At 38.9% G+C, this 27,430-nt stretch overlaps 1 protein-coding gene across 1 annotated transcript; it reads right to left on the minus strand.

Moving 5' to 3' along the window:
* Positions 1–1,918: 1,918 nt before the first annotated feature.
* On the minus strand, positions 1,919–26,679 carry cysltr3 (cysteinyl leukotriene receptor 3). The gene is made up of 2 exons (XM_039747051.1): positions 26,261–26,679; positions 1,919–3,163 (listed from the first exon to the last, which is right to left on the minus strand). The coding sequence occupies exon 2, from the start codon at positions 3,115–3,117 to the stop codon at positions 2,056–2,058; it is 1,062 nt and encodes a 353-aa protein (XP_039602985.1). The 5' UTR covers positions 3,118–3,163; positions 26,261–26,679; the 3' UTR covers positions 1,919–2,055.
* Positions 26,680–27,430: the final 751 nt, after the last annotated feature.

Consider the following 27,430-nt stretch of genomic DNA (forward strand, 5'->3'; position numbering starts at 1 on the left):
AGTTCAGTTTTCCACAAGTGGACTCCAATCCAGTTCTGGAAACATCTCAAGGAGAATTAAAGCAAACAAAAGACACCAGAGCTCAATTTGGAGTGCCATAGCAAAGAGTCTGAATACTTCTATGAAGGGAAGATTTCCGTTTGTGATTTATAATACATTTGCAAACCTTTCTGAAAGCAGGTTTTCACTTTGTCATTATGGATTATTGAGATGGATGGACAAAACATGTTAAATTTATCAATTTGGAATTAAATCTAAGCACAATAAAGTGTGCAGAAAATGAAGGGGGTCTGAGTACTTTCTGAATCCACCATATTTGTGTTTTGTGAAGCTGTTAGTAATATAATGTTGGTGTCATATTTTGTATGCTGTGTTGTTAGTTGTATTTACTGTACTTCTGTTATATCTATAGAAGTAACACAAAGATAAATTCCTCCAACTATGATGCCTGGAAGTAAAGTTCCAAATCAATTCAATTCAATAACAGTTGAAGTTTGGTAAACTCCATTATCATGCAATAACAACCACCCACATCCTTCTACTGACCATTTTTCTATCTATACTAATAAAAGGCAAAGCCCTCACTGACTGACTGACTGACTGACTGACTGACTCATTCATCACTAATTCTCCAACTTCCCGTGTAGATAGAAGACTGAAATTTGGCCGGCTCATTCCTTACAGCTTACTTATAAAAGTTAAGCAGGTTTCATTTCAAAATTCTACGCGTAACGGTCATAACTGGAACCTACTTACGTACATATATACGGCCATAGCCTGCAGCTCGGTCACCGTGTGAGGCAGAGTTACATCCCCCATCATCACGCCTCCCACATAATTGAATGCCTGCCCATATAACGCCGACCGTCAGGAGCAATCCAATAGACACGCTGCTTCTAAATATTCGCAGGTGAAGGACTGTGCTTATGCAAACGAAGATGAGATGGTCAGGGATAGAATAGTGTTTGGCACAAACTCAGCAAAAGTACTAGAGAAATTTTTAAGTGCCGGGACTTAGCTAACATTAAATAAAGCCGTGGACATCTCAAGATCACACGAGATAGCACAAGCACAGCTGAGAACCTTCGATGCATGTACTCCGAGCAGCTCACGTGAACTGACTGTGAACGCAGTACGCAGAGAATAAGCAAGAGCTCCAAAGAGCGCTGAATAAAAAACGTATTACACAATTGAGAAGGCAGCAAAAGAATATGAAGCGAGTGATGCATACAAGCATATTCATAAGTGCAGCTACTGCGGAAACAAAGCACACGGTGGAAAAAGTCAATGTCCGGCTAAAGGAAGACAGTGTAAAAAATGTGGTAAATTGAACCACTTCGCTAAAGTTTGCAGGACTGGGAAAAGTAAACCCATGCATGCAGTGTGTGATGTCTCAGATAAAGAGGAAGACGAGTTGTTTATTGACGCAGTAAGAAAGGAACAACCCTCTGAAGCTGAACAAGCCTTTGTAGACATATCAATAGGAAAGCAAGGTGTAAAGCTTAAGTTTAAATTAAGTTCATAGACACACTGCCACTAAATATTCACAAGCAAATCCACAAATTAATACCAGGAATGCCTGTTAAACATCTTAGATTTACGAGTACCGATTTGGGTAGTAGTCACTTCGATGAATGAAACCTGTTATCTTTACAACGGTTGACAATGAAGATGAGATGGTCAGGGATAGACTAGACAAATACGGAATGTAACTTGAACACAACACATCCTCCAAATACGAACCTGATTGAAAGAAATAATGATAATCAAATCCTTGATGACAGCAACAGTCATAACAGTCACAAAACAATTACATTGACAATCATGTTACGTTATTTTTAAAATGTTTCCTTTTCTTTTTCATAACTTCTTTAACACACTACTCTCCGCTGCGAAGCGCGGGTATTTTGGTAGTTACAAATAAAATAAAAAAGATTTTTTTTTGTCACTGTATTTTTATTTTAAAGTACCTAAACTCCTTGTCTCCTAATATATAGAACAAATCCAACAAATAATTAACTCCAAGAAAAAAATATTACTTCTCACAAGAGAGCTTTAACTTTTGACCTTTAGGGAGCAACCACTTTCTCTTCTTGTCGAAAGGTTAAAAGATGAATTCGACTGCCTGTGAAATTTTTTGCTGTTCATTGTCTCCATAAAGGCATTAGAAATATTTCCGCGAAAAGTCTGACCTACAAAGTAATAGATTAGCGGGTTAAGGCAGCTATTTGTTGCTGCCAGGCAGATGGTGATGACAACAGCTTTCTCCATGAGGACAAGTTTGGAGCAATCCGCTCTACTCATTTTAAAATGCAGGTGTACGGTCCTCTGAATGTGGTAGGGTAGGAAGCAAAAGATAAATGAGATGAAAACCAGGACAATAAGATAGATTGAGCGTCGGCGTGACTGCTTGCTCTTCCTCAGGTCTCGCTGGGAACTGGTGAGACGCCGAATTATCCGGCAGTAACAGCATAAAATGGTGAAGAATGGAAACAAGAAACCCAAGACAAGTGCAAAGTAGTTCATGATAAGAATGCGACCCCACGATTTTTGGTCCTTGGGCTCAAAACAGCGCAGTTTTCCTCCACGCTCGAAGGTCCCTGAGAGGAAGAAAGGGCATGATGAGAGGATCACAAAAATCCACATAGCCACTGAAGTACAGATAGCTTTTTTTATGGTGAAGATGTTCCTGGCATTAATAGGGTGCAAGACCGCCACATAGCGCACCACACTAAGGCAGGTGAGGAACAAGATGCTGGCATAGAGGTTTGTGTAAAAAGCAAAGGTGCAGAAACGGCAAAGCCAGTCTGGGAAATCCCACTCGCCTTTTCGAAAGAAGTACGTGATCCGGAATGGAAGGGTCAGCGAAAAAAGCAAATCTGAAAAGCTCAGGTTGATCATGAACACTGTACTTGGTGTGCGCTTTCTGGTCAGCCTGCAGAAAACGTAGAGGGCCAGGCAATTGGAGGTCAGTGCCAAGGGGAAGATCACACAGTACATGGCAGAGTACACCGTGTACTTGTAGCCATCGGTGTTGCTGCAGTTCCTGAAGACAGCCGGCCCCACCTGACTGTTGTTCTTGTTTTGTGTACAATTCAGGTCTGTCGTTAAAATCATCGCCTTGTTCCTATGATGGATGGCGAGGACTCAGAAGACTAAGGACCTGTGGAAAGAAAGACAACAATATAAAAAATGTGACCTTTATCAGCTTAGCACTAAGTACATTGTCATTTACCAGAATTTACAAAGATCTGTCCAAGTTTGGTTTCATCTGGGTTGATCAAAGGCAAAAACTCAAAACTACCAAAAAAGGACATCAAGGTTCCAGATTCAATATTTCTGCAATCTTTTAAATCTCTTTCTTCTAATGATGTATCATGATGTGGCTATCTTGACAGCCATGAACTCTGAACTGTCAGTGGTTACTATACATCTGATGAGGTTCCTCCAAGTCCATGCACAGTCAAGTTTTGAAACTTTTTTTGCTTAAGTAGAATAGAATAGAATTTTCTTTCATACCTATAGAACAGGGGTTCCCAACTCCGGTCCTGGGGGGCCCCAGCAGCTGTAGGCAGGACTGTCTTAATGGATTGGCACGCTGGGCAGTTGCCCGGGAGCCCCATGCTACTCTATGTATGTTGTGACTTGCTGAGTTGTTGTGTAGGTAGAGGTCCGAGTGCACTGCTTTGCCCGGGGCCTATAATGCTGTTAAGATGGCCCTGGCTGCAAGTTTTCATTCTAACCTTTTTCTTAATTAGTGACCCATTTTTCCTCCTAATTAATTTCTTTTGAATTAATTTTGCTTGACATGCTCTTGAAGACTCAGACCCAATAATTGTTTTGTTTTCTTAAATTAGCAGCCAAACAATAATAATAAGATACAAAATGAAGAAAAGCATGACTACCAAACTGTGTCCATCATACAATATCTGAAAATAAAGAAGGGTGAAGGTCTCAGGAGTGTTGATCTGCTCAGGATCCCAAAACATTTTAACAGAGCTCTTAGAAAAGGGAAAATGAACAGTTTTGAAAATGTCTGCTATTGCACAATGAGAGCAGTAACAAGCCATGAAATTAAAGAACAAGTTTAATTAACAACAAGAATTGGAGCCTAATTAAGCAAATAGTTGGAGTTTGAAGCCTTGACTTAGCTGGTCTTCTGTTGGCTCACTCACTTTACATTTCAGTTCTGTTTGGGTGCCATTTAAGGAAAGAAATGAAGCAATCTGAAGGAACGATGAAGAAATTCAGGGGAACAAATCTTTAAACACAAGCTTATTAAAATTAATTCAAAAGAAGTTAATTTGCAGCAAAAACAGGTCACTAATTAAGAAAATGAATAGAATGAAAACTTGTAGCCACTGGGGCCCACCAGGACCAGAGTTGGGGATCCCTGCTATAGATTATGGTATAGCCTTTGCCCCCTGTAGTTAATATGAAATTGAACTTTCTTGGCTATATCAGTGATACACGTGTGTAATTAGGTCAGTGTGTGGAATTGGAATAGGCTCATTGCTGGCAGGGACTGAAAGACCCATTGGCAGTTTGTAAATAGGATAGGCATACAGTTTTCTGACCATTTAGAAATCATTCAACTATACAAAAGAATGAAACAAGATATATAAGCTTTAAGCAGAACTTTTCTTAAACAATAACTTTTTTTTATTTTGCAATACCAACTTTTTCTCTATTCTATTTTTGTGTGAACTGTTTTACCGTGAAATTTTATTAAAGCTTTTAGAAATGAAAATATGATTCTGTGGAATCATTTCAATGTGGCATACTTTTGTCAGAATCCAATGGAGCATAATAAAGCTGCAGAACTTTGGTAATTTTGTGTAAATAGAACTCCAATTTTTTCGTCAGAATACTGCCATCTGAAGGCATTGAACTAGAACTGGAAACTACCATCTGAGGACACTTGTGCTCCAGGACTCAACGAAAGACAAAGAACTGAGCTACTGGACTCAGGGCTGGTGTAATGTACTTCCACTGTGAAGGCTGAGAATGATCTCTGATCACTGAGATTCTGTTGGCAACAAAGGCCTTGAATGGAGTGCTTTCATTTGAGATGGTGTTGTCAGCCTAGAATGTGGATTCTTGCATGGGTTTTTGAAGCTTACCTTTTTGCATTGGGTCCATTTTGACTGCCATAACGGCTGCTGTCAGCTCCAGTCTTGCAATGGTAACATGCTTCAATGGTGCAACCCTAGATTTGCCCATTAGGAATGAACAATGCTTTTGCCTTCTTCATTAGTCAAGAGAAGATATGTAACAGTGCCATACCTATCTTTACTGGCATCTGGAAAATGGTAAATTTGTGCTGACCATATGGTTCCAAACTGTGCAGGTTTGATGGATCTGTCCACATTGTAGTCTGCTTGTAAGTTAAACTTATGTTAGTGTTTGCTTATGTAGTGCATAATACAATTTTAACTTAAAGCTTTAACTTTCTAAGATTGGCTCTTACACATCATACACCTGGAGTGTTTATTTGTGTTTTTACACTAGTCTTATGTTTTACGGCTTCAGCTCATGCACACATTCCACTGTTCATTTTTCATATATCAACACTATGAGATACACTTTTAATACCAAATCATTAGTGACCTTGAGTATCTACCAAAAATCCACACTGAAACTCCCGAGAACATACTAAGGTGGGATGGTGAGGAGATGCTGTCTGCAATTAAACTGATAGCACAGAACAAAACATAAAGACTTACTTCATAGAAATGTTACAGCTGACATTAGGTCAGTTGTTACAAGTCCACAAGGGTTTATTTGATCTTGGATGAACTGCGTCACAGAGGTCTAGTTTTTGTTTCACACTGAATGACTTGAGTTCATTACTCAGGTTCTGTCGCATTGGGAATAGAACATAAGAACATCAGGTTATAATACATTTTTCTTTAACATTTATGTCACTGTCTCTGGACAACACTGTTAAAGGATCCATTCGCATGTGCATGCTAAGTTTGGCACACAGGGGCTCAGCATTTAGAATTGCCAACCAAGCATTGGATTAGATAGCCAAAGACAACTGGAGGATTGTATAGTCAGCCTAAACACAGAAGGGTATATTTCTGTCCTCTGTCAGTACAAAATCTTCTTTCCTTGTTGAGAGAATGAGAAACGGCATGTAAGCATTATGCTATTCCTGTATTTTGTGGAGGAGGAGTTCGGTCCTTTCCTGCTATTGTTTGGAGACCAGAGAAGACTAGCAAGTGAAGCAGACAGTATAAAAGGCTTGGACAACAGCCAAACCCTTCGAAGCTGTTCGGACCTCTGTCTGGAAAAACCCTCTCAGCGTGGTGATGAAAAAATGGCAGACTGCATAGATCCAGACTCCCACACTTGGATAGAGTCTGTCATAGGCTTCCCGTCTGTAACCGCGTAAAATCGTCAGTAAAGTAAGCTAAAATATATTTTTCTCATGTGATTCTTATACCGCCGTAATCACGATGGGAGGGATATCACCTTCTCTGTCATATTTCTATCTTTTTCGGTTACTTAACATGCCACAATTTTAAAAGAACACATTTCTGGAGAGCTAATGCCTCCAAAGGAAACACATCAGAAATTTGAGAGGAGACCATTCGGTCCATCAGGTTTGTTTCTTTAGCTAATAGCTAAGCTGTCCCAGTATCTCACCCAGATTCTTCTTAGAGGTTGTCAGGGTTTGTGATTCAACTCCATGTCTCAGTAGTTTGTTTCAGATTCCCTCAACTCTTTGAGTAAAGGAGTGCTTCCTGGCTTCAATTTTGAATGTTTCCACTGGTGTCCTCAAGTACGTGATCCACCTTTAAACAAACTATTCTGTTTGATCTACTTTTTCATGAGACCACTATCTTCCATTATAGCATCTCTGGGACAGTCTGCAAAATAATAATAATAAAAAAAAGGAATTTATGTGGTCTGAAAGAATTGATATTCCTTCTTCCACTGAGGCTTTTCAACTATGGAAAGTGAAGAAATTTCAAAATGCGAGTGAACTAAATGTATTTCGATTATACTATGGAGGAAAATACAGTATTATGAAAGAGTATGTAAAAAAATTATTTGCCCCTTGGACATTTTCATATTTTGTTGTTATAAAACATTAACTAACATAGGATTTCATTTGTTGCTGATATTTTTTATAATGATCAAAAGAAGACTCTGTAAGAGCCATTTATTTGCCAGTTATTTACCACATGTTAAGTTGATAGGAGTATTTTCTTAGCTCCGTTAAATGTTTGCCTATAAATTAGTGCATAGCATATGGGAGGGTCTTATAACCCCAACAAGCTGAATTGAATTGGTATATTTTAACTATTTCTTGTCCCTCTGATTGCAGATTAGTGTCAGTTGGTGACCTGCCTTGCTGTGAGTAAGGCATGGAGTGCACACGGTTTCAAACTGTGCTTTAATGTTCTCAGTTGTGTGTGCAGCACCCTACGTTTAGAACATACGGAATGTGAAGTAAAGCATATAGAAATAACTCATCCTTAAATGTTGAAAATAACTGAAGTTTAACAAGAAAAAGTTACTTTTAAAGAAGAAATGTTTTTCCATTTTTGCCTTTTATTCTACATGTGTAACAACTGTTCTCTATTCTTGTGTGGACTCTTTGCTTGGAAATTTCACTAAACCTTTTAAAGCAACCTTTTTTGGACTGAGAAATTTCTTTTGGTACACATTTGACTCCTGCTTGATCCTGTCTTACCTACCAGCAGCTACACTAAAAGTTTGAAACCAGCCTGTTTAAGCCTGACGTCGCTTCTCGACAGGAACTTTAACCTTTGTCGTTTGATCAGAATTGAACCTTTGAAAGAACTGTAAGCGCTCCTTGTGTGAATGGTTGCTGGTTTTCCTTGTGCATGACTGAAATGCTATCTTGATGCGGAAGCCCGACTGGCCATCCTAACGACTGTGATGCAATAGAGAGGGAGCTCCTCCATGATAACAGCAAGAAGCTCACAGTACCAGCGCAGCCCAGGTTAACTTCTGGATGTTTGTTAATGGCAGACCTTTTAGAACAATGTGTTGATCCACAATTGGAAAGAGATGAAAAATATGGATAGTTATCCAGCTTGACGAAGTGTGTAAAAGTCTTAAACTAAACTAGACTTCTAACTGTGAGAAATGTGAGCACAGCTATTGAAAAAGATTTTTATGCTTTGATGACAGAATACTGTATACAAAGTTAAATGATGAATTAATATCTTTAAAAAGCGATGAAGATGAACAAAAGAAGCTATGTAAAAGCTTTGATGCTTGTATCCAGCAAAGAGCATTAGGTCTCTGGGAATGAGTTCTTTTGTAATTGAGGCGTATTACATAACCCTAATCTATATAGATATAATATAAAAAGGCAATACCACTCCCTTAGTGATATGGCAGTAAGAAATCACATAGGATAAATAACTTAGCTTTGTTTAATGATGGCTTATGTTGCATAACGGACAAAGGAAGGCATAGGCAAGAACCCAGTTTGGGAGTGGGGGCCCAATGTGTAGAGTCTGCCATTTTCTCAATGCAGAGGAAGGATTTTCAGGATCGGACGACGTTATCTCCCATCCAAGGCTTTATACTCCTTCTTCAGACCCCCACTTAGGTGAATCATGCCATTCCAAACAAGGTAAAAGAGGATACAGTTTCATGCTGACTTTAACACACAAAAATAGCATACAATGATCCTCAGTCTGACTGCCCATTTCGCAGTTGTCTTTATCTGTCTTGTCTTATATTATGCTTTGCCTAGCAGCTCTAAATGATGAGCCCCTGTGCTAAATCTGGTTCTGTGTCAACTGTGCATGTGAGTAGAAAAAGGCAGATTTACTGTATAAAATATATTTGCACAAAGCACAGTGACATATTAAACTAACACACTTATTACAATACTAAACTGAAGACTTTAAATGCGCTAAACTAGGGAAACTCGTCAAAATAAAAGTCTCTCCAGCCGCCTTCCAATTTTGCAAACCAAATACTATTAGATCAGTTCAAGGAGTACAGATATACCGACAATGTCACTCCTGCTGACAGTGTCTCTTGAGTTTCTGTTAAAACTTAAAGTTGACCAAGTTCAGCAGCTACCTCAGTTAGTGTCCTAAGGGCACAGGAGGCAGTGCACACAGTGCTGGTAGCCCACATGGTGGCTCAAAAAAAGGCAGCAGCCTCTAGATTTGGAGGAGACACAGTTGAGAGCTAAAGAAGCACAGCTAAAGGTTAAAAGAGATTCAGCTGGCACGAGAGTCGGCAATCGCAGAATCCAATGCAAACCTGAGCTTTCTTAAAGGACGCAGTCACAGTCCAAGTAAACCAAACTCTTAAAGTGTCCTTGAAAAACCAGACAAGAAGAATGAAGGTGCAGGTATTTGTAATTCTTTGTATACTAATGAAAGTAAACATTATGAACAGCAAAATAAGGCACAAGTACTTTATGTACCTCACAGAAAGGTGATTTGATAGAGACCCAATGGACTATGATAGCTTTGTCAGAGTATTTGACCGTGCTAGCACAATTTAGCAAAGGCATACCCCATGAAATTCTTAAAGCCTGTAAATACCTGCCACCGGAGGAAGGCTACGTAAATGCCAGGAAGAAGATCAAAAGCTTCTATGGAAACCAGCTACATATAGTCGATGCATACATGAAGAAATCCAAGACGTAGTCGCAAATAAAGTCGAACAATGGAACAGGTCTGAGGGATCATGTGATCTTTCTGTGTAGCTGTATGTGCGTTATGCCCAGAGTGAACAATGGACAGTGCAAATCTTCGTATTATAACCTCAAAGCTTCCCCGAGAACTGTGAGGATGTTGGCAGTGTATAGCTTGGGAGATTAAAAGTAAGAAAACAGAAGTGCAAGACTTGCTGACCTAGTTGACTTTCTGGAACAACAGGCTAGGATAGCCTTTCATCCTGTCTATCAAAGCCATACTTTCAAGAAAAAAAAAGGGAAAAGCAGTTTTGCTACAAACTTTGCTGGTGATGCTGAAAAGGACATTCCAGATACCTCAGTTGAAAAGGCAGAAACACCTGTTTGTGTATTTGGGAAGCCCTGTCTGTTTTGGAATAAAAGTCACTCTCTTGTTGAATGCAGTATGTTCTGAAGACTAAAGTATGAAAATAGAATTGATTTTTTGAAATCTAAAGGCTTATGCATTAAATGCCTTAAGGGAGGACATCTTAATAAAGATTGTGTAGAAAAATGAAATGCCAAATATGTTCTTAATCACACCCCAGTCATTTTGCACAGGAATAAAGGAATGGGTGGTGACAATAAAGCCACACCCAGTCAATAAGAGCAAACTATGTGACAAAAGATGAATATTTCTTCTGCGTATGCTTCTGTGGAAGCATTAGAGACGTGCACTGCTACCAGGACTGATAAAGAGGGTGCCCTAGGTGTGGTCTCAGTTAAAGTGAAGTCTAAAATGAGTAAAAGATGTGGAGAAATGTATGCTCTAATAGACTCTGGCAATACAGCTACATTCTTTGCAAGAGCAATTAAATCTTCCTGGAAGAAAGGTTCAAGTCTACATCAGCATTGTAAATAGGAACAAAGTAAATAAATAGAAAGTAGTACAATGTTCTGCTTTTTAGAATTACAAGTTTGTGGTGTAGAAGAAAGCATTTTATCGAATTGCCAGAGGTTTACACACTAAACTTTACATCACAGAAAAGGGAGAACATCCCAATGCAAGAGGAGATCACCAGATGGTCTTACCGCAAAGATGTGCAGAAGTGGGCTTGTTAATAGGTACAAATGTCCCTAAAGCCATGGAGCCATGGAGCCATGGCAAGTCATACACATTAGAGGTGAAGGAAAGGAAATGTCACAGGAGGACATTAAGTTCATGCACATTACGCTCTCAGAGTCAGCAAAGGTAGTGGATGGACACTATTGCATTAATCTGCCTTTTAAAGATGAGACACTTAAAATGTCAAACAATTGTTGCATTGCAGAACAACATGCTATTGGCCTTAAGAGAAAACTTAAAAAGAGTCTAACATTCCATGAAGATTACAAACTTTTCATGAAAGACATTTTAGACAAAGGATATGCTGTCAAGGTACCCACAGAACAGTTGTCACTCAAAGAAGAGCGAGTGTGGAACATCCATCACCATGGAGTGTATCGCCCAAAGAAAAATAAAATTAGAGTTGTTTTTGACTGTACAACCTAAATGAACAGTTGCTGAAAGTACCTGACTTAACTAATATACTCATTGGAGTTCTTACGAGATTCAGAGAACAGCCAGTTGCTCTAATGGCAGACATTAAATCAATGTTTTATCAAGTGAATGTTCCAGATGAGGATCTTTTTCGTTTCCTTTTGTGGCCTAAATATAATGATAGTAAAATGATGGACTAGAGAAATACAAAATGACAGTACATCTTTTTTTTTTTGCTACTTCTTCATAACGTTGTGCTTCTTATGCTTTACAAAGAACAGCTGAGAATGCAAGAAGCATGGCTTCAGAAGAAGCAAATTAACACTGTGCTTCACAATTTCTATGTTGATGACTGTCTAAAATCAAATGCAAATGAAAAGCAAGTCATAGATTGGCCAAAGATCTTCAAGCCTTGTGTTTCAAGGGAGGATTTCACCTGACCAAATGGATGAGTAACAGCAGAGCAGTTTTATTGTCCATACCTGAAGAAGACAGGGCTATTGAACAAAAAGACTTTGACTTAAGCCATGATTTGTTATCAATTGAGAGAGCCCTAGGCATTCAATGGTGCACATAAACTGACAGTTTCAAGTTCCAGGTAAAGCTGCAAGATAAGCCTGCTACAAGACGTGGTATCCAGGCAGTGGTCAGTTCAGTATATGACCCACGTGGATTTCTAGCAACAGTTATATTGCCTACTAAACTTATTTTGGGGGAATTGTGTAAAGAGACATATGAATGAGATTAAGCAGTGGAAGAATGTCCAGCAGTGGAGAAAGAGGATGGACAATCTGCAGCTACATGTGGATTACAATGTAAGCAGGTGCATCATAATCAACTGGGTTTGGTGACATAATGTCTACACAAATGCATCATTTTGGAGATGCTTCTGTAGAGGGATATGGTACTGCTTCTTACCTTCTCCTAACTAATAAAGAACATAGGAGACATTGTTTATTTTTAATGGGGAAGTCAAGAGTGGCACCACTGAAACCTGGCACTATACCAAGATTAGAATTAACAGCAGCTGTGATAGCAGTCAAAATAGACAGGATGCTAAAACATGAACCTTTTGGACTGAGAGCACCACTGTATTAAGGTACATTACAAATGAAAGTGTTTGCTACAAAACCTTTGTTGCCAACAGAGTCTCAGTGACAAGGGAGCACTCAAAGCCCTCACAATAGAGATATGTCACATCTGCACTAAATCCAGTGGACCGGGAATTAAGGGGATCAACCAAAGAAGGCTTCATCAAAAGAGAGACATGGATTCAAGACCTGAACTTCCTGTTAAAGCCAAAGAGCCCTGATGAAGGGGACTTGCGTATTAATGGTGATCCAGAAATCAGTAAGCTCAACAACTGCAAGAGAGAAAACTGAAAGAGTATAAGAACTTATAGACTACTACTCAGAATGGCTAAGTCTGAAGAAAGCAGTAGCGTGGTTCCTTAAGTTCAAAGAAGTGCTATTGCATTTGAAAGATGGAAAGAAAGGCATTCTGATATATGCTCAGTCAATCGGAACACAGCCCAAAAAGACAAAAATCACTAATCACAGAATATATGAAGGATTTATAAATCAACAATGAAGATAAATCCACTTTCTTTAGAAGACTTGTCTAAAGCAGAGAAGGAGCTTATTTGCCTCAGTCAATTACAAGCTTATCCAGAAGAGATTAAAACCTTACATAAAAATCACCATGTAAAGAAAAGTAGCTACATTTGCAAACTTCATCCAGTCCTGCAAAGTGGAATCTAAAAGGTTGGAGGCAGACTCAGCAAAGCTGCTATGCCTGAAGAGGCTGAACACAAGAACTGACACGTTGCTATCCTTACCTTGCGGCACATCCATAAAGAAAACCAGCATTGGACAGACCCGTAAACAAACTGTGACTGCTCCAAGAAACAGCAATTAATTGAAATGGTTCATTTTTAAATTTGCAGCTTAAATTGTGTTTGTGCTTTTACATTTAACTTTTAAGCTTCCTAAGTTTAGTTTACGTTTTCATTGATTAGTTAAGGTTCTTATTAAGTAATATTAAAGTAATTGATTTCTGCCCTTAGCACAAACAATCAGGGGCCAGATGTTTAAGACCCATTTGACACTTATTTGCTGTCATGTTAGGTTGATACAAGTATTTTCTTAGTAATGTTAAATGTCTGCCTATAAATTAATGCATAGTAAATAGGTGGTTTTTATAACCCCGGCAATCTGAATTGAATTGGTATATTTTAACTGTTTCTTGTTTCCTGATTGCAGATTCGTGTCAGTTGGTGACCTGCCTTGTCATAAGTAAGGCATGGAGGGCACACGGTTTCAAACTGTGCTTTACCATTCTCAGTTGTGTGTGTAGCGCCGTATGCTTAGAACATACTGTATGTGAAGTAAAGCACAGATAAATAACTCATCTTTAAGTATAGAAAATAACTGAAGTTTAACAAGAAACAGTTACTTTTAAAGAAGAAACATTTTGCCTTTTTTGCCTTTTATTCTACGTGTGTAACAACTTTTCTCTATTCTTGTGTGGAAATTTCTCTAAACCTTTTTAAAACAATGAGATACTGAGAGATTTCTTTTGTTACGTGTTTTACTCATGCTTGATACTGCCTTACCTACCATCAGCTATAGACTCTTTAACGTCAAAGTGAAAACAAATCTCTGCAGTGTAGGTTGAAGCACATGGGCTTCAACGACGCTTCACCCTTGAACTATCAGAATGGTGCTTCTCAGTGCCCTTGGCATGGATGGAGGTGGTGAAGGACAGAAAGTTCCAGAGCAAGTGCTTGAGTTACATAAATGGTGCACTAAAGGTCACGTCTGGTAATATTAGAGAACCCCCCTTGTGTACTGAGTGTACGCCCCATGGGTTGCTGTTGCCAAAACGGATTTAGTGTCCATAGCGTGCTTTCAGTATTATTATATTTCAATGAGTGGGGAAGGGTGAGTCCCCCTCAGTTTCTGGAGTGCGTGCACTTAGGTAACAACACTGTAGGAGACCACTGATGTTGTCTAATGGATTGATAAGCTCTGGATCTTTGCAAAAAGGTCTGAATTAATTAAAAATGTAAAGCACAAAATTATAGATCACATAAGTATTCACCCCCTGAAATACACCTAGAGAGATACCTCAACATACAATAATCCAAATGTGATATAACAAGCATGAATTAGCATTTGAACCACAGTATTGATAGATAGATAGATAGATAGATAGATAGATAGATAGATAGATAGATAGATAGATAGATAGATAGATAGATAGATAGATAGATAGATAGATAGATAGATAGATAGATAGATACTTTATTAATCCCAAGGGGAAATTCACATAATCCAGCAGCAGTATACTGATACAAAAAACAATAATAAATTAAATAGTAATAAAAATGCATGTAAAAGCAGAAAATAACTTTGAGTAATGTTAGCATTCACTCCCCCGGATGGAATTGAAGAGTTGCATAGTGTGCTTCTCAGTCTGTCAGTGGAGCAGGACAGTGACAAAAGTCTGTCACTGAAGCTACTCCTCTGCCTGGAGATGACACTGTTCAGTGGATGCAATGGATTCTTCATGATTGACAGGAGTTTGCTTAATGCCCGTCGCTCTGCCACAGATGTTAAACTGTCCAACTTTACTCCTACAATAGAGCCTGCCTTCTTAACAAGTTTGTCCAGGCGTGAGGCGTCTTTCATCTTTATGCTGCCACCCCAGCACACCACCACGTAGAAGAGGGCACTTGCAGCAACCGTCTGTTAGTACATCTGCAGCATCTTATTGCAGATCATTGATCTGTTTGTCATATTTAAAATCTGAATCCGAGATTTTTAGCACATGGCTTTAAGTACCGAGCAAAGTCGAACCAAGGTGCTAGCAATGTTTTGGGTAACAGTGGGTCGACCAAATAAAATGACTTCAGTTTTGACTTACTGTATGTAACTGTAGCAAGTTAAGAACCATCCAGTGTTTTACTGTATATCATCTAAGCAATTAAAAAGCTTTGTCACCGATTCTAATTCATCTGATTGCAATGGGAAGTAAATTTGGGTATCATAAGCGTAACAATGATACAGGATGTTATACTACTGTAGTATAGAACAGAGGAGATATTGTGAGCACATATTGTAAGAAAAAGTCTGTAAGCAACTTGACAAAGGACAGGAGGGTACTCACTCCCTGGAGCCAGACAATGGCTCAGTTTGTCCCAATGTCTCATTGAGATTGATGTTAAGATTTCCATTTCAGCTGTAAGACTCAGTAGTTTGTTTCAGACTCCCATATCCCTGTATGAGAAGCATTGATTCTTGGATTCCATCTTGAATGCACGTCTCTCTAACAGCCACTAGATGTTCTTGAGTATGTGGTTCACTATTTTACTGAAAGACGTCTGCTCAGTCAGCTGTTTCATTGACATCATTGAGGATTTGGATGAGATCCCTACATAGCCTTCTCTCCTCAGGGCTAAAGAGGTTAAAATCCCTCAGGCTGTCAATGAAGGACGTAGCCTTTAGTACACTGATGATCATGTTTGCTTTTCTCTGCACGGCTTTATACAAGAAGCTTCCTAGTCATTTGGCATTATATGAACAACATGCCAACATGCAAGGAAAGAAACAAACTCTGAAAAGCAAGTGATCAACTTACGTGGATAACACATTTTTGAGATGGCTTAGACATCACTGGAGTTGTTGCTTTGTAATAGATTTTTTCAAAAATGGAAACAATTCAGAAACAAGTGGCAGAAATCTCGTAAAATGAAACTAACAGAAAAATGTTGCACCTTATGATTAGTTTCTAATGCTTAGCACTGTTAAAAGTGACTACATGCTGACTTGCAGCAACTACGTCACGTTGTTCAAAAGTGATGCAGCCTACAAAAAAACTCATAAATCCGGCCCACCTTAAATCCCTTCACACCTCTATGTCAGTGTCTTTTGTCTTGTAAATGTGGCAATCAAGACAAGCAGGAAACAGCCTATTATTCCATCCCCCACCGCCACTGAATGGGCAAAAAGTTCTCCCACCTCATGCCTTGATTATCTGGGAGTGATGCGCTGGAGTTTTAGAGTGGAAATAATATATCGTTATTTGGAACACATGCATTTCATGTGTGCTCTGTTTCTGCAATAATCTGTTTAAACACATACTGTAGTTAAAACAGAAATGTTTTTCATACTTTAGAAATAAATGACAAAATGTAGGCATAAATAATGTGTGAAGTCTGCAAGTCCAAAGATCAAATAAACACTTTCACAAAAGGTTCAAGGGTGATATAACTGCTTCTGTGGTGCAGCGGTAAGAATTGCTGACTTGTAATCAAGAGTCCCCTGGTTTGATCCTGACTGCCTCCTATATTTACTGTTTTCAGTAGTGAGCTGCTCTTATTGTTAATATTATACAGTACACAAATACATTTGGTTTATGTCTGTAACAGCCGCTGTATCAAATCTATGGTACTTGTAAAAGTTACCAGTTTTTTCATTTTTATTCTCTCAGTCACGATCACGATACATACTACTGCCCCACCAGGGATCTGACGCTGGTAGTTTTTATTTGAAACTGGGAATAACAGTAGATGTGAGTGGTGTTTTGAGGCAATGGAACTGGACATTCTTTAATCTGGAAGGATAAAGGCTGACACACAAACGCTGGGGAATCTGACTTATTCGTATCTGATTGTCAGCTGATTTTTTTTGTTCAGTTTTATTGAGTGTTCCTGCTCACACTGAATTAGTAACTACCTTATGGTCCATAAAGTCAAGGCCGCACTGACAAAAAAAAAACAGAGGCATACGTATATATGATATTTGGAATTATTGGCCTATATAGTACATTTCGGAAAACATTGTGGCACAGATGCAACGTTATTCATAGTATTCATATTCATTCGCATACAATCTTGTGATTGTAATCAGTGACCTGGTGGCGATCAATGCACATGTTCTGTGCAAAGCATGTATGGGGGCCACTGAGAAAAGAAAAGTGTTCATGGCTCATATTGCAGAGGAACTTCGTTGTCACATCTTACTAGAAAAGGCAATGGAAAAAGAAAAGGAGGATGCAACATCAACAAGCTTCTGTTCCAAGACAGCCATTTCCCCAGGAAATTAAACTGACTCAGTGTGAGGTGCCCTTTCAATGTGATAGGAACCAAAGCATAGAGAGAAGTGTGTACATTGCAACAGGTACACATGTCGTAAATGTAGGAAGGACGGTTCTTGGGTGTGTGTCAACTGTTAACATTTGAATTTGATGATTGCATATAGCGCGGAACTGACCTCTCTGTATTATTCTTTACTCTGCATGTCCTGGAGTACAAAAGAAACAGCACCATACAGCAACATTTGGGGACTGGATTTGATTTGATTTGATGGACGGATTAAAAGGCAGAAGTCTACGTGACCATCATCATCATCATCAAGCCCTTCCGTGAGAATCCTAAATCCAAAGAGGACTGTTTCATTTATGTTAGGTAGAATGCCTAGAGGGGACTGGGCGGTCTCATGGTCTGGAATCCCTACAGATTTTATTTTTCTCCAGCCGTCTGGAGTTTTTTTGTTTTTCTGTCCCCTGGCCATTGAACCTTACTCTTATTCGATGTTAATTAATGTTGATTTATTTTGTTTTATAATTGTGTCTTTCATTTTTCTATTCTTTAATATGTAAAGCACTTTGAGCTACTGTTTGTATGAAAATGTGCTATACAAATAAATGTTGTTGTTGTTGTTGTTGTTGTTGACTGGCAAGATCGGGGGGAAAAAAAAACCACGCAAAACACATCAGTCAGTGATTAAAACTGCAAGATGTTATGCGAATGAATATGAATAATATGTTCCATTGCCTCAAAACACCACTCACGTCTACAGTTATTCCCAGTTTCAAATAAAAACTAACAGCGTAAGATCCTTGGTGGGGTAGTAGTATGTATCATGATCATGACTGAGAGAATAGAAGTGAAAAAAAAGGTAACTTTTACAAGTACTATAAATGTACAGCGGCTGTTACAGACATAAACCAAATGTATGTGTGTACTGTATAATATTAACAATAAGAACAGCTCACTACTGAAAACATTAAATATAGGAGGCAGTCAGGATTGAACCGAGGACTCTTAATTATAAGTCAGCAAATGTTACCACTACACCGCGGAAGCTGTTGTATTGTCCTTGAACCTTTTGTGAAAGTGTTTATTTGATCTTTGGACTTCAGACTTCACACATTATATGGTTTATGCCTACATTTTGTCATTTACTACTAAAATATGAAAAACTTTTCTGCTTTAACAATGTGTTTACACAGATTATTGTAGAAATGGAACACATATGAAAATGCATGTGTTCAAAATAACGATCTATTATTTCCACTCTAAAACTCCAGCATTTCATTCTCAGATAATCAAGGCTTGAGGTGGGAGAACTTTGTGTACGTTCTGGGCGGTGCAGGAATGGAATAATATGCTGCTTGCTGCTTGTCTTTATCGGCACATTTACAGGACAAAAGACACTGACGGAGAGGTGCGAATGGATTTAAAGTGGGCCGGATCTACGAGTTTTCTTGTAGACTCTGGTAATTCTAGTGTTAAGGTAGGCCGGATTTACAAGTTTTTTTTGTAGGCTTTGGTAATTCTAGTGTTAAGAAGGGACTTGATTGAAGTGTTTCAAATTATGAAGGGAATTAGTAGAGTGGATCCCAGATGTTTCTTGAAAATAAATCCTTTAACAAGAACACAGAATCTTGTTAAGTGCTGATTTTGCACTTATGTTAAAAATAACTATATATTTGGAATAAATTATAAAGTAGTGTGGTGGAGAGAATTTTACAGACTTTCAGATCTTAACTGGATGTTATTTTTATTTTGCACAAATGTTTAAAAGGACAATAGACATTTGGAATAAATTACAGAGAAGTTATAGTGGTGAGTGATACTTTATAGACCTTCAGATCTCAACTTAATGTTATTTTGGACAATCTACATGAATAGTTGGACGAGTTTGTTGGGTTGAATGGTCTGTTCTCGTTACAATGGCCTAATATTCTAATGTCCTAATGTACAATTGCTCTAATATTGTAATATTCTTTCAAAAACATGACGTTATTTATCATTGTTATGCTGATGATATGCAGCTATACATCAAAGTTAAACCTGACATCATTTCATTGGTAAAAAAGCTGATGGAGTGCTTTGAGGATATTAAGTATTGGTTGGTGCCAAAGTTCTTCCAATTGACTAAAAATAAAATAGGGCTCATTATTTTTGGTTCTAACACACCCACCGTTGAAATTAGATTCCTAGTCACAAATGATTCATAATGATGTCAAGAATCTAGGTATCATCTTTGAGTCATCACTAAGCTTTGATCAACACATTCCTTCAGTAGTAAAGGCCAGTTTTTACCAACTGAGGCAGATTTCAAAACTAAAATCTTTTCTCTCACAGAAGGACTCGGAAACAATCATTCATGCCTTTATGACATCTCAGGTAGATTATTGTAATTCCTTTACATGTGGGATTGCAAATGCCTGCACTGTCGCGCCTTCAGCTGGTTCAAAACACAGCACCTAGACTTTTAATTGGGTCTAGACAAAAGGATCAAATCTCTCCCGTATTCCCCACTCTCCTCTGGCTACCAGGGAGATGTTGCATAGCTTTTAAAATTTTTGTTGTTTGTTTTTGAAAGCCTTTCAGGGTTTTGCACCAAAATACATCTGCGACCCTCATCACCACTACTTGGCCCTGAGAGATTTGTGGTTGTCTGGACAGCTATACTTCTTGTAGTTCGGCTGAAGTCTAGGGAGACAAAGCTTTTTAAGTTGTTGCCCCTAGGCTTTGGAATGATCTGCCTTTCCACATTAGATCTTCATCCTCTGTCAACGTTTTTAAAACTCAACCTAAGACCTATTTGTTTCTTTCGACTTTCACTGCGTATAATGGGTTATGCATGGTGGTTTTAAATGTCTGCTTTTATTGATCTGCTTTTGTATGATTGTTTACACTGTGTTTTAATTTAATTTTAATGCTCCTTTGTACAGCACTTTGGCACAACATCTGTAGTTTTAAATGAGCTTTTATAAATAGATATGAGTGACTGACTAATGTCAATAGATGAATGAAATCTCTCTCTCTCTCTCTCTCTCTCTATATATATATATATATATATATATATATATATATATATATAAAATCCAATGTCTGTCTGTCCGCGTTTCATGAGAGAACTACTTAACATATTTAGATCTGGTTTTTTTCTATAATTTGCTTGAACATTCCAGTTGATTTTGTGACTTCTCTCATCGTGCTAAGAATTATAGTTTGCTTGCGGTACCGATTTATTTGCACAATTCCAAGAGAGCAGCTGCAGTCAGAGGGCCCTTCCTCACTTATGTGCCAGCCTCTGTTCGAGTCGCTCTACCTCTCACCACGTGATGGAGTGTACCTTGCCTCCACTTAGCTAGCAATACCTGTTTATTCAAATGACATTATCATCTAGTGATTAAGGAGTAATGTTTCACATTTTTGAGAGAGAGATCACAGTTATGTGTGTTTTAGAGGGTACCTGATCATTGGCAGAGATATCACAGCCATGTGCTTTATCTCTCTATGCGGGGGATGCTCTCCATCAGAGCTGAACTTGACCATGGTTGGAGAGTAGCTACCTTCCGTTTGGGCAGAATTTCATTTTTTTTTTATTGATTTTTAAAAGTTATTCCTGTTTCACTACTATGTGGGCAGAGCTAGTTAATGAACAAATGGATAATAAATTAGGATATTATAATCCATTTTCACATCAAATTGGCTTGAAGAGGACAGTGCAGGCAGAATAAGAACTCCTTACTAATTAAATTGCATTTCCGATCTCCTTCGTGGACTGGCATCCCATTAAGGGTAGGTCCCCTCCAATGGCTCCTGGGGAGGAGGCTCCAGCTCCTTGTGACCTAGGACTGGGTAAGCAGCCTAGAAAACTGGCACATTTGTGTACTATCTGAACCACTGGTGCCTCAATCAAAAATGAGACCCTCCTTACACTTGGTGCTGCTGAGATGAGCCCAAACCTTGAGCCTTGAAGGTTATTATGTGGGTAAGAGTTCATGTGGATTAGATGGACTTAGCCAAACTGACTTATTCAAGTACAACTGCAAGGCACAAATCGATCCTAGACAAGATCACACAACACCATCCATCATTGCTTATGGAGGTGTTGCAGAGGGGCAACGTGTTACATGTTGTTTGGACAAGCGAGAATTTAACTGTTCCCTGTACACGTGACATTACTACTTCTTTGAGTGCTGCTATTTCCAGTGCTGATTTGAATCTTTCCATTACCCGTCCGTGTTGTCAAATGACGACACTAACCCCTCTGCATTAGCCTGTGTAAGACCTGGCCTTGTTGTGCTGATCATGGGCATGAAGACTAAAACCTGGGGAACCAGATGAGACAAAAGTCAAGTAATAAATACTTCTTCATTTTTATTTGTTGCAACTCTCATGAAATTTGCTTTGGCAGAAAAATATTTCAATTCCTGGAATTTCAGATGAGGAAGTGCACCTCCACAGGGCACAAGCTCCCACATGCCCGGTGCTCCCAGCCACTTACTTGGTACTGATTTTTGTTGTGCCATGAGGATGCATTGCCTGGTGAACTTTTCAGTGAAACAGACTAGTTGCAAAACTTGAAAAGTCACCACACAAAATACATTTAGGAATGACGGACAGCATAATAGCAGAGATGATGAGAAGGCGAGCTTCATTGGTGAAGTACCGTAGGGTTGAAAGACAGAAGTAAAGGAGTCTATGAATCTGATTGATGGAGAGAGAGACATTGGAATGAAAACTCTGAGCTACAGGATCTCATTGATTTGTCAATAAGTAAATCTGCAAAACCGTGTGTGCATTCATGGGAACGGCACAAGTGAATGGAAAATTGAGAACATGTCTAGAGGGTCTTCTGCTTTTGGTTGCATTTATTAAAAACATCTCAGCTGGTGTAACATCAGCTTACACACTTCCACAGGAGTGGAGTGACACTGCAGGTAGTGAATCAGACAAAAAAAAAGACCCTCTCCATTGGCTTTTCTGTGCGTTATACTCCATGGTACTATTGATCACATAATATTCTAACATTCTGTTCCGGTAGTGTTAGGCACAAGCCAGGAATGAGCTGTGGATGGTGAGCAGTCCGATATGGACACACTTGCATACACACCCACATTCACACTGGCTATTTAGAATTACAAGTTAAAGTAATATATAACCCCAAATTATATTTTTATCTGTTACTTACCCCCATATTACACTATGATGCATGTAAGTCGAGTAATATGGTGGCTACTTTGGAGTAAATATGTGACAACTTACAGTTAAATGAAGCTCAGCTGATAAGTCTGCCATCATCTGAAGCACATCAGTGGATGCCCTCAGCAGAACTTGCCTTCTTTTTACACAACAACAATTTCTTGTATAACCCAAAATTACACAAACATTGCCTCAATGAGCTATAACACCCCCAGATGGCCAGTTTACCATTGCTACCTCAAAAATGCAATACAAGAATACAAAATACAAGTCAAAATCTATCTATCAAAATGCAAGAGTAGATATACCACTCGCAAAATAGAACTATCAGATGTGAGGATACAGATTTGTTCAAATACATCAAAAATAGTATAAATTAATGAACATGAAAGAGAAAAAACATCTGTTTGAAACATGTCCTTTTCATAATCATGAAACAGTGGAGGATAATTGTTCATTATTTCTTTGATTATTTAGTAATAGTCAGTTTCCTCATAAAGCTACGCTTGACAAATAAACCAAAAACCGCGGAACTATTGTTAACTAGGAAAAAAAAATCTGCTTAATGAAAGAAGTCCATGACACACCAGACTAACTGGAAATTGAAAAAAATGTAATGAATCACCTCTGATTCAGACCAAAGCAAACAGACTAGGAATGTGAAAACACATTTAGCCTCCAGTTGGACGTGTCTCTCACTGCAAAGTGAAATGTTAGCCAATGAATATGATGTTACTGGGCTGGACTCCTGACCAATGAATGAGGCGAGGAGGCGGATCTTCAGTTCAAATGCTCATTGGCATCTGAGTGCAATCCATATTTGCTAACAAGAACGTTTTCTAGAAGTGGCTTATTTAACAATGTTTTAGTAAAAAAGTCATGTGTTTGGGACACTGTGAGCATAAAAGTGGATGTCTTTGACATGTGATGCAACATGAGTAATGTGAGATTTTTTCATGGACTTTTTTATATTGTATGCTGTTATCCAGCATTGGTCCTCATAAACCCCATTATATCAGAAAATTTGACCTCAGTTTTTGCATGAAAACATCACTGCAAACTACACCTGGTAAGTAACATAAAAATAGAATTCTGGTGGAGTTGTCTTTTAACCTATCACATACATTTCTAGATATCAAAGTAAAAGCAGAGTACCTAGTGGGAAAATGTACAAAGTCCACACAGACCACCACTATCAGACCACAAAATCAGACACTTATAGTAGATGCTCACACATTTCAGACAACCACAATTATATAAATACAGTGGCTACACCAGAAAGAAAGCATCTGCAGTCTTATATTTGAGAGAACGTTTTCAAAGTTCTGATTCACCAATCAAAGCAAAGTACTTGATAGAGCCCACCCACTCAGTTTTGACAGGTGAAAACGACAGTTTAAATTTCTTTGTGTATTTCGAGTTGTATAAGGTGTCACTGAAATAAGTAAATGAAGTAAAAATGTGTTAAATTTACAAAGAAATAAGCAAATATATATATATATATATATATATATATATATATATATATATATATATATATATATATATATATATATATATATATATATCGTAAACCATTTAGCTATTTATACTTAAATTTCACATTATTATTTATTTATTATTACATCTGACAGCACTTCTGATTGTTTATTTATTTATATTTTGTCAGAAACCGTACAGTAGTGGTTGTCAACCTGTGGGGCGGGCCCCCCTAGGGGCGCGAAGTAACAAAAAGGGGGGCGCGAAGATATGAAAAAAAGAAAACAAGAATCAAAATTATGGAGAAAAAAACATCTGTTGAAACCAAAACAATGTAACTTAAACTACATTCTGATACTAGAACAATAAATATAGAGTTAGATAAATTTCGATAACAGTTAAGTAGGTATAATAAAATATGCATCTACATTTCAAAAAAATGTTAGGGGGGCGCGATTAAAACTGTTATAAAAACTCGGGTCGCAAATACTTAAAGGATGAGAAACACTGCTTTAATGGGTTAGGAGAGATTGTGACACCAAGGGTGTCCAAAAGGCATTTAAAGATTTTGGTCCAAAATGATATTAATATAAAGCATGTGGCCCAGTGAGGCTGAAACTTGATTGCATGTTAGGGGGGCGCGATTAAAACTGTTATGAAAACTCGGGTCGCAAATACTTAAAGCTGCCGTACAGGTAAGTGAGACAGTTATGGGAACAGCGCTTTGGACACCGTTTATCCAGCCCATTGAACATCTCCGCCACCTAAACCTGCGTGTTATCCTTTGTGCAGTATAGCGCCTTTCATAATGATCACAACCGCAACACAATTTAACGAGCAGCCCAAAGAGCGGTTAGTTCAAAGAGCAGACACAACATGTATACCACAGTTAAATTTAACTGGTATAGTGTGAAAGTGTATATATGTTATAGTAACCCCCCTATACACTTATATGTCTATGTTATGATTTTATTGTGCTCTTTTCACCTCTAAGTATCACTGATTGCAAGGGCGTAGCCTGTTGAGCAGGTATCGCTGATGTTCAAAACACACCGAGCGGAAAGCAAACAATGTTGGCCTGTTAATACCTGCATTGTTATCACTCTTTAATGTAATATTTTCTTCATCAGTATGCTGCTATTGGAGTATGTGAATTTCCCCTTGGGATTAATAAAGTATCTATCTATCTATCTATCTATCTATCTATCTATCTATCTATCTATCTATCTATCTATCTATCTATCTATCTATCTAATATTTTTGCAGTTCAGACATTCTCCCCTAAACGTTTTCATCTTATCGTCTACTTAGCTGTAAGGAAATCCATCTATCAATCCATTGCTGTGTCCTGATCGCTGTTCGGTTTTATATCGAGTGGTATAACGAGACAGCTCTGCGTGTGCACGAAAATAAGGTGCTAAGAATGAACTCGTTTGTGCCAATCTAACCCTATAAAAGCATTATAATAGTTTTGCATTGCATCGGCCATTTGGACTCTGTTCTATAAATTAGAGTAAGAATACTTTTCTTATAAAAAGAGCTTTTCAGAGACTCCATATTATATTAGTCCGATTCCAGGGGATCGCTTAATCAGGCTAAGCAACCCCCAAATATCTAGTCGTGCCTCCACCATGAACACACACGGGTTTACTGGAACTTGATGGATTTTGGGGACGACATGCGCCCCATACACCCAGTATATTAGACCCCTCACTCCCTTACCATTTTAGTCTAGTATATCAGCGAATAACACGTTTTAGCCCTGCTAATGTGATATCAAAGTTTTCTCTAATAACCAATTAGCTGTGTATACAGTACTTAGTATGTAGTGTAAATACTAATCCCTAATGCCTATCATTGCCAAAAGGAAAGGGGGACGGTGGGCTACTGCTTCTTTAACCCCTTTTATCACGCGCGACCCGCGCACTTCCCAGCGCAATAGGCGCTACTAGTCCTCTTCACGAGCGCCGTGGAGTTGTAGTGCCTGTGGTGGAGGTAGCTCCTTCATATGCAGTGACGAGGGGAGACTCTCAAACCTCCAAAGTGTGTTTATATGAACCACACTTGATTCATCACCAAAGCACAACACGGACTGTCTGACTAATGCGCTGCGGTCAGCCAAGGGATGAGTCGCCACAGACGCGCGACTCGGGGTACTTGTGGTCCGCACTGCACTTACGCCATGCAGCGCTCAGACTTTGGAGCCGAAATCGTCTCACGGTTCTTTATAGCCCTCGGCCACACAGCTACTTTTTAAAGAAAGTCATCAAAAATGAGAACCCCCTTGCCCAGCACCAGACCGAAACCGTCTTCTCGCACCATTGCTTACCTCTTATGTCAGCTCATTGATTCTCTCCTGTGTATCCCTGCCAAGTGAACCTGAGATCTTCGAAAAGTTACAGGACGTCAGAAAAAGTTCAAGACAGCAAAAACACAAGGAAAATAAACGCTCTTCTTCTGTTCGGGGCGCATCAGCCTCACCCCCTTCCCAATACAGAGGCAGCTCTCCTTATCTACGGAGTCCGATTTTTCACATTTGTACCTCCGACTCTCCCGGACAGTCTGCGCATTTCTCTGACACTCGCGCACACCCTCCGCTTCTCCATGCATGTCCCCTCTCTCGATTTCCTGCACCAGATCTGCTGGATCTAAGTAAATATTTGCATTGCTGTCTGTGCCAAAACAGCCTTATTATCACTCACTTCAGAGGTCAATCTCAGTACAGCGCTGTTGAGCACGCAAGGAAAAGATATAAATTACCGGAACAATCCCACTCTAATGTCTACGGTGTCGACATGGTGGGCTTATTTCAGTCTTGGCCAAGATTGTCTAGTTTTCACATGTCATTTTCAAAATGAGTAAGGCAATCTTATTCGATGGCAGTTTTATTTACCAACCTACGCGCTTTCTTTATGTAAAACACCTCTGAGTTAGGAAATTAAGGCTTAGAAAAATAGACTTGATATCATCACTTGAGAGGGTCGGGGCACGGACGGACTTTTGCAGAGGCGATCTACAGGGGCCCTGAAATTAATCAAAACGTATGAAAAAACAATTGCTCTTTGTGTTTGAAAGAAATATCCCTGCCGGTAGCCTTGCCGATCCAGTCCACGTTAACTCCTTGAGTTAACCATGAGCTTATTGGACCACCGTTAGCCGCATGCGCACAATCATTACAGCGTTTACGCGCCTCTGGCGAACTGCAGGCAGTGCGGCTGCACGGCATTTGAGGCAGCAGGTTCACCATAATACGGGCGGTCGGAGCGTAAAGCGCGTTAAGAAGAAAGCGATTTATTGTTAGGTAATTTCGTCAAATCTTCAGAAACGTATGAGGGGCCAAACAGACCATAAATCATATATATTTGTGGGTAATCTAGCAATATACATTCTAGTGACACAGAAGCATCTGGAGGTGATGCTTGACCATAACATTAAATGGCCGTGGTGTAACAAAAGTGCTGGGCAACTTTCAAAACTGCCGTGCACTGACCTCCAGGGT

The sequence above is a fragment of the Polypterus senegalus genome, chromosome 3 (assembly GCF_016835505.1).
Source record: "Polypterus senegalus isolate Bchr_013 chromosome 3, ASM1683550v1, whole genome shotgun sequence".
Lineage (NCBI taxonomy): Eukaryota > Metazoa > Chordata > Cladistia > Polypteriformes > Polypteridae > Polypterus > Polypterus senegalus.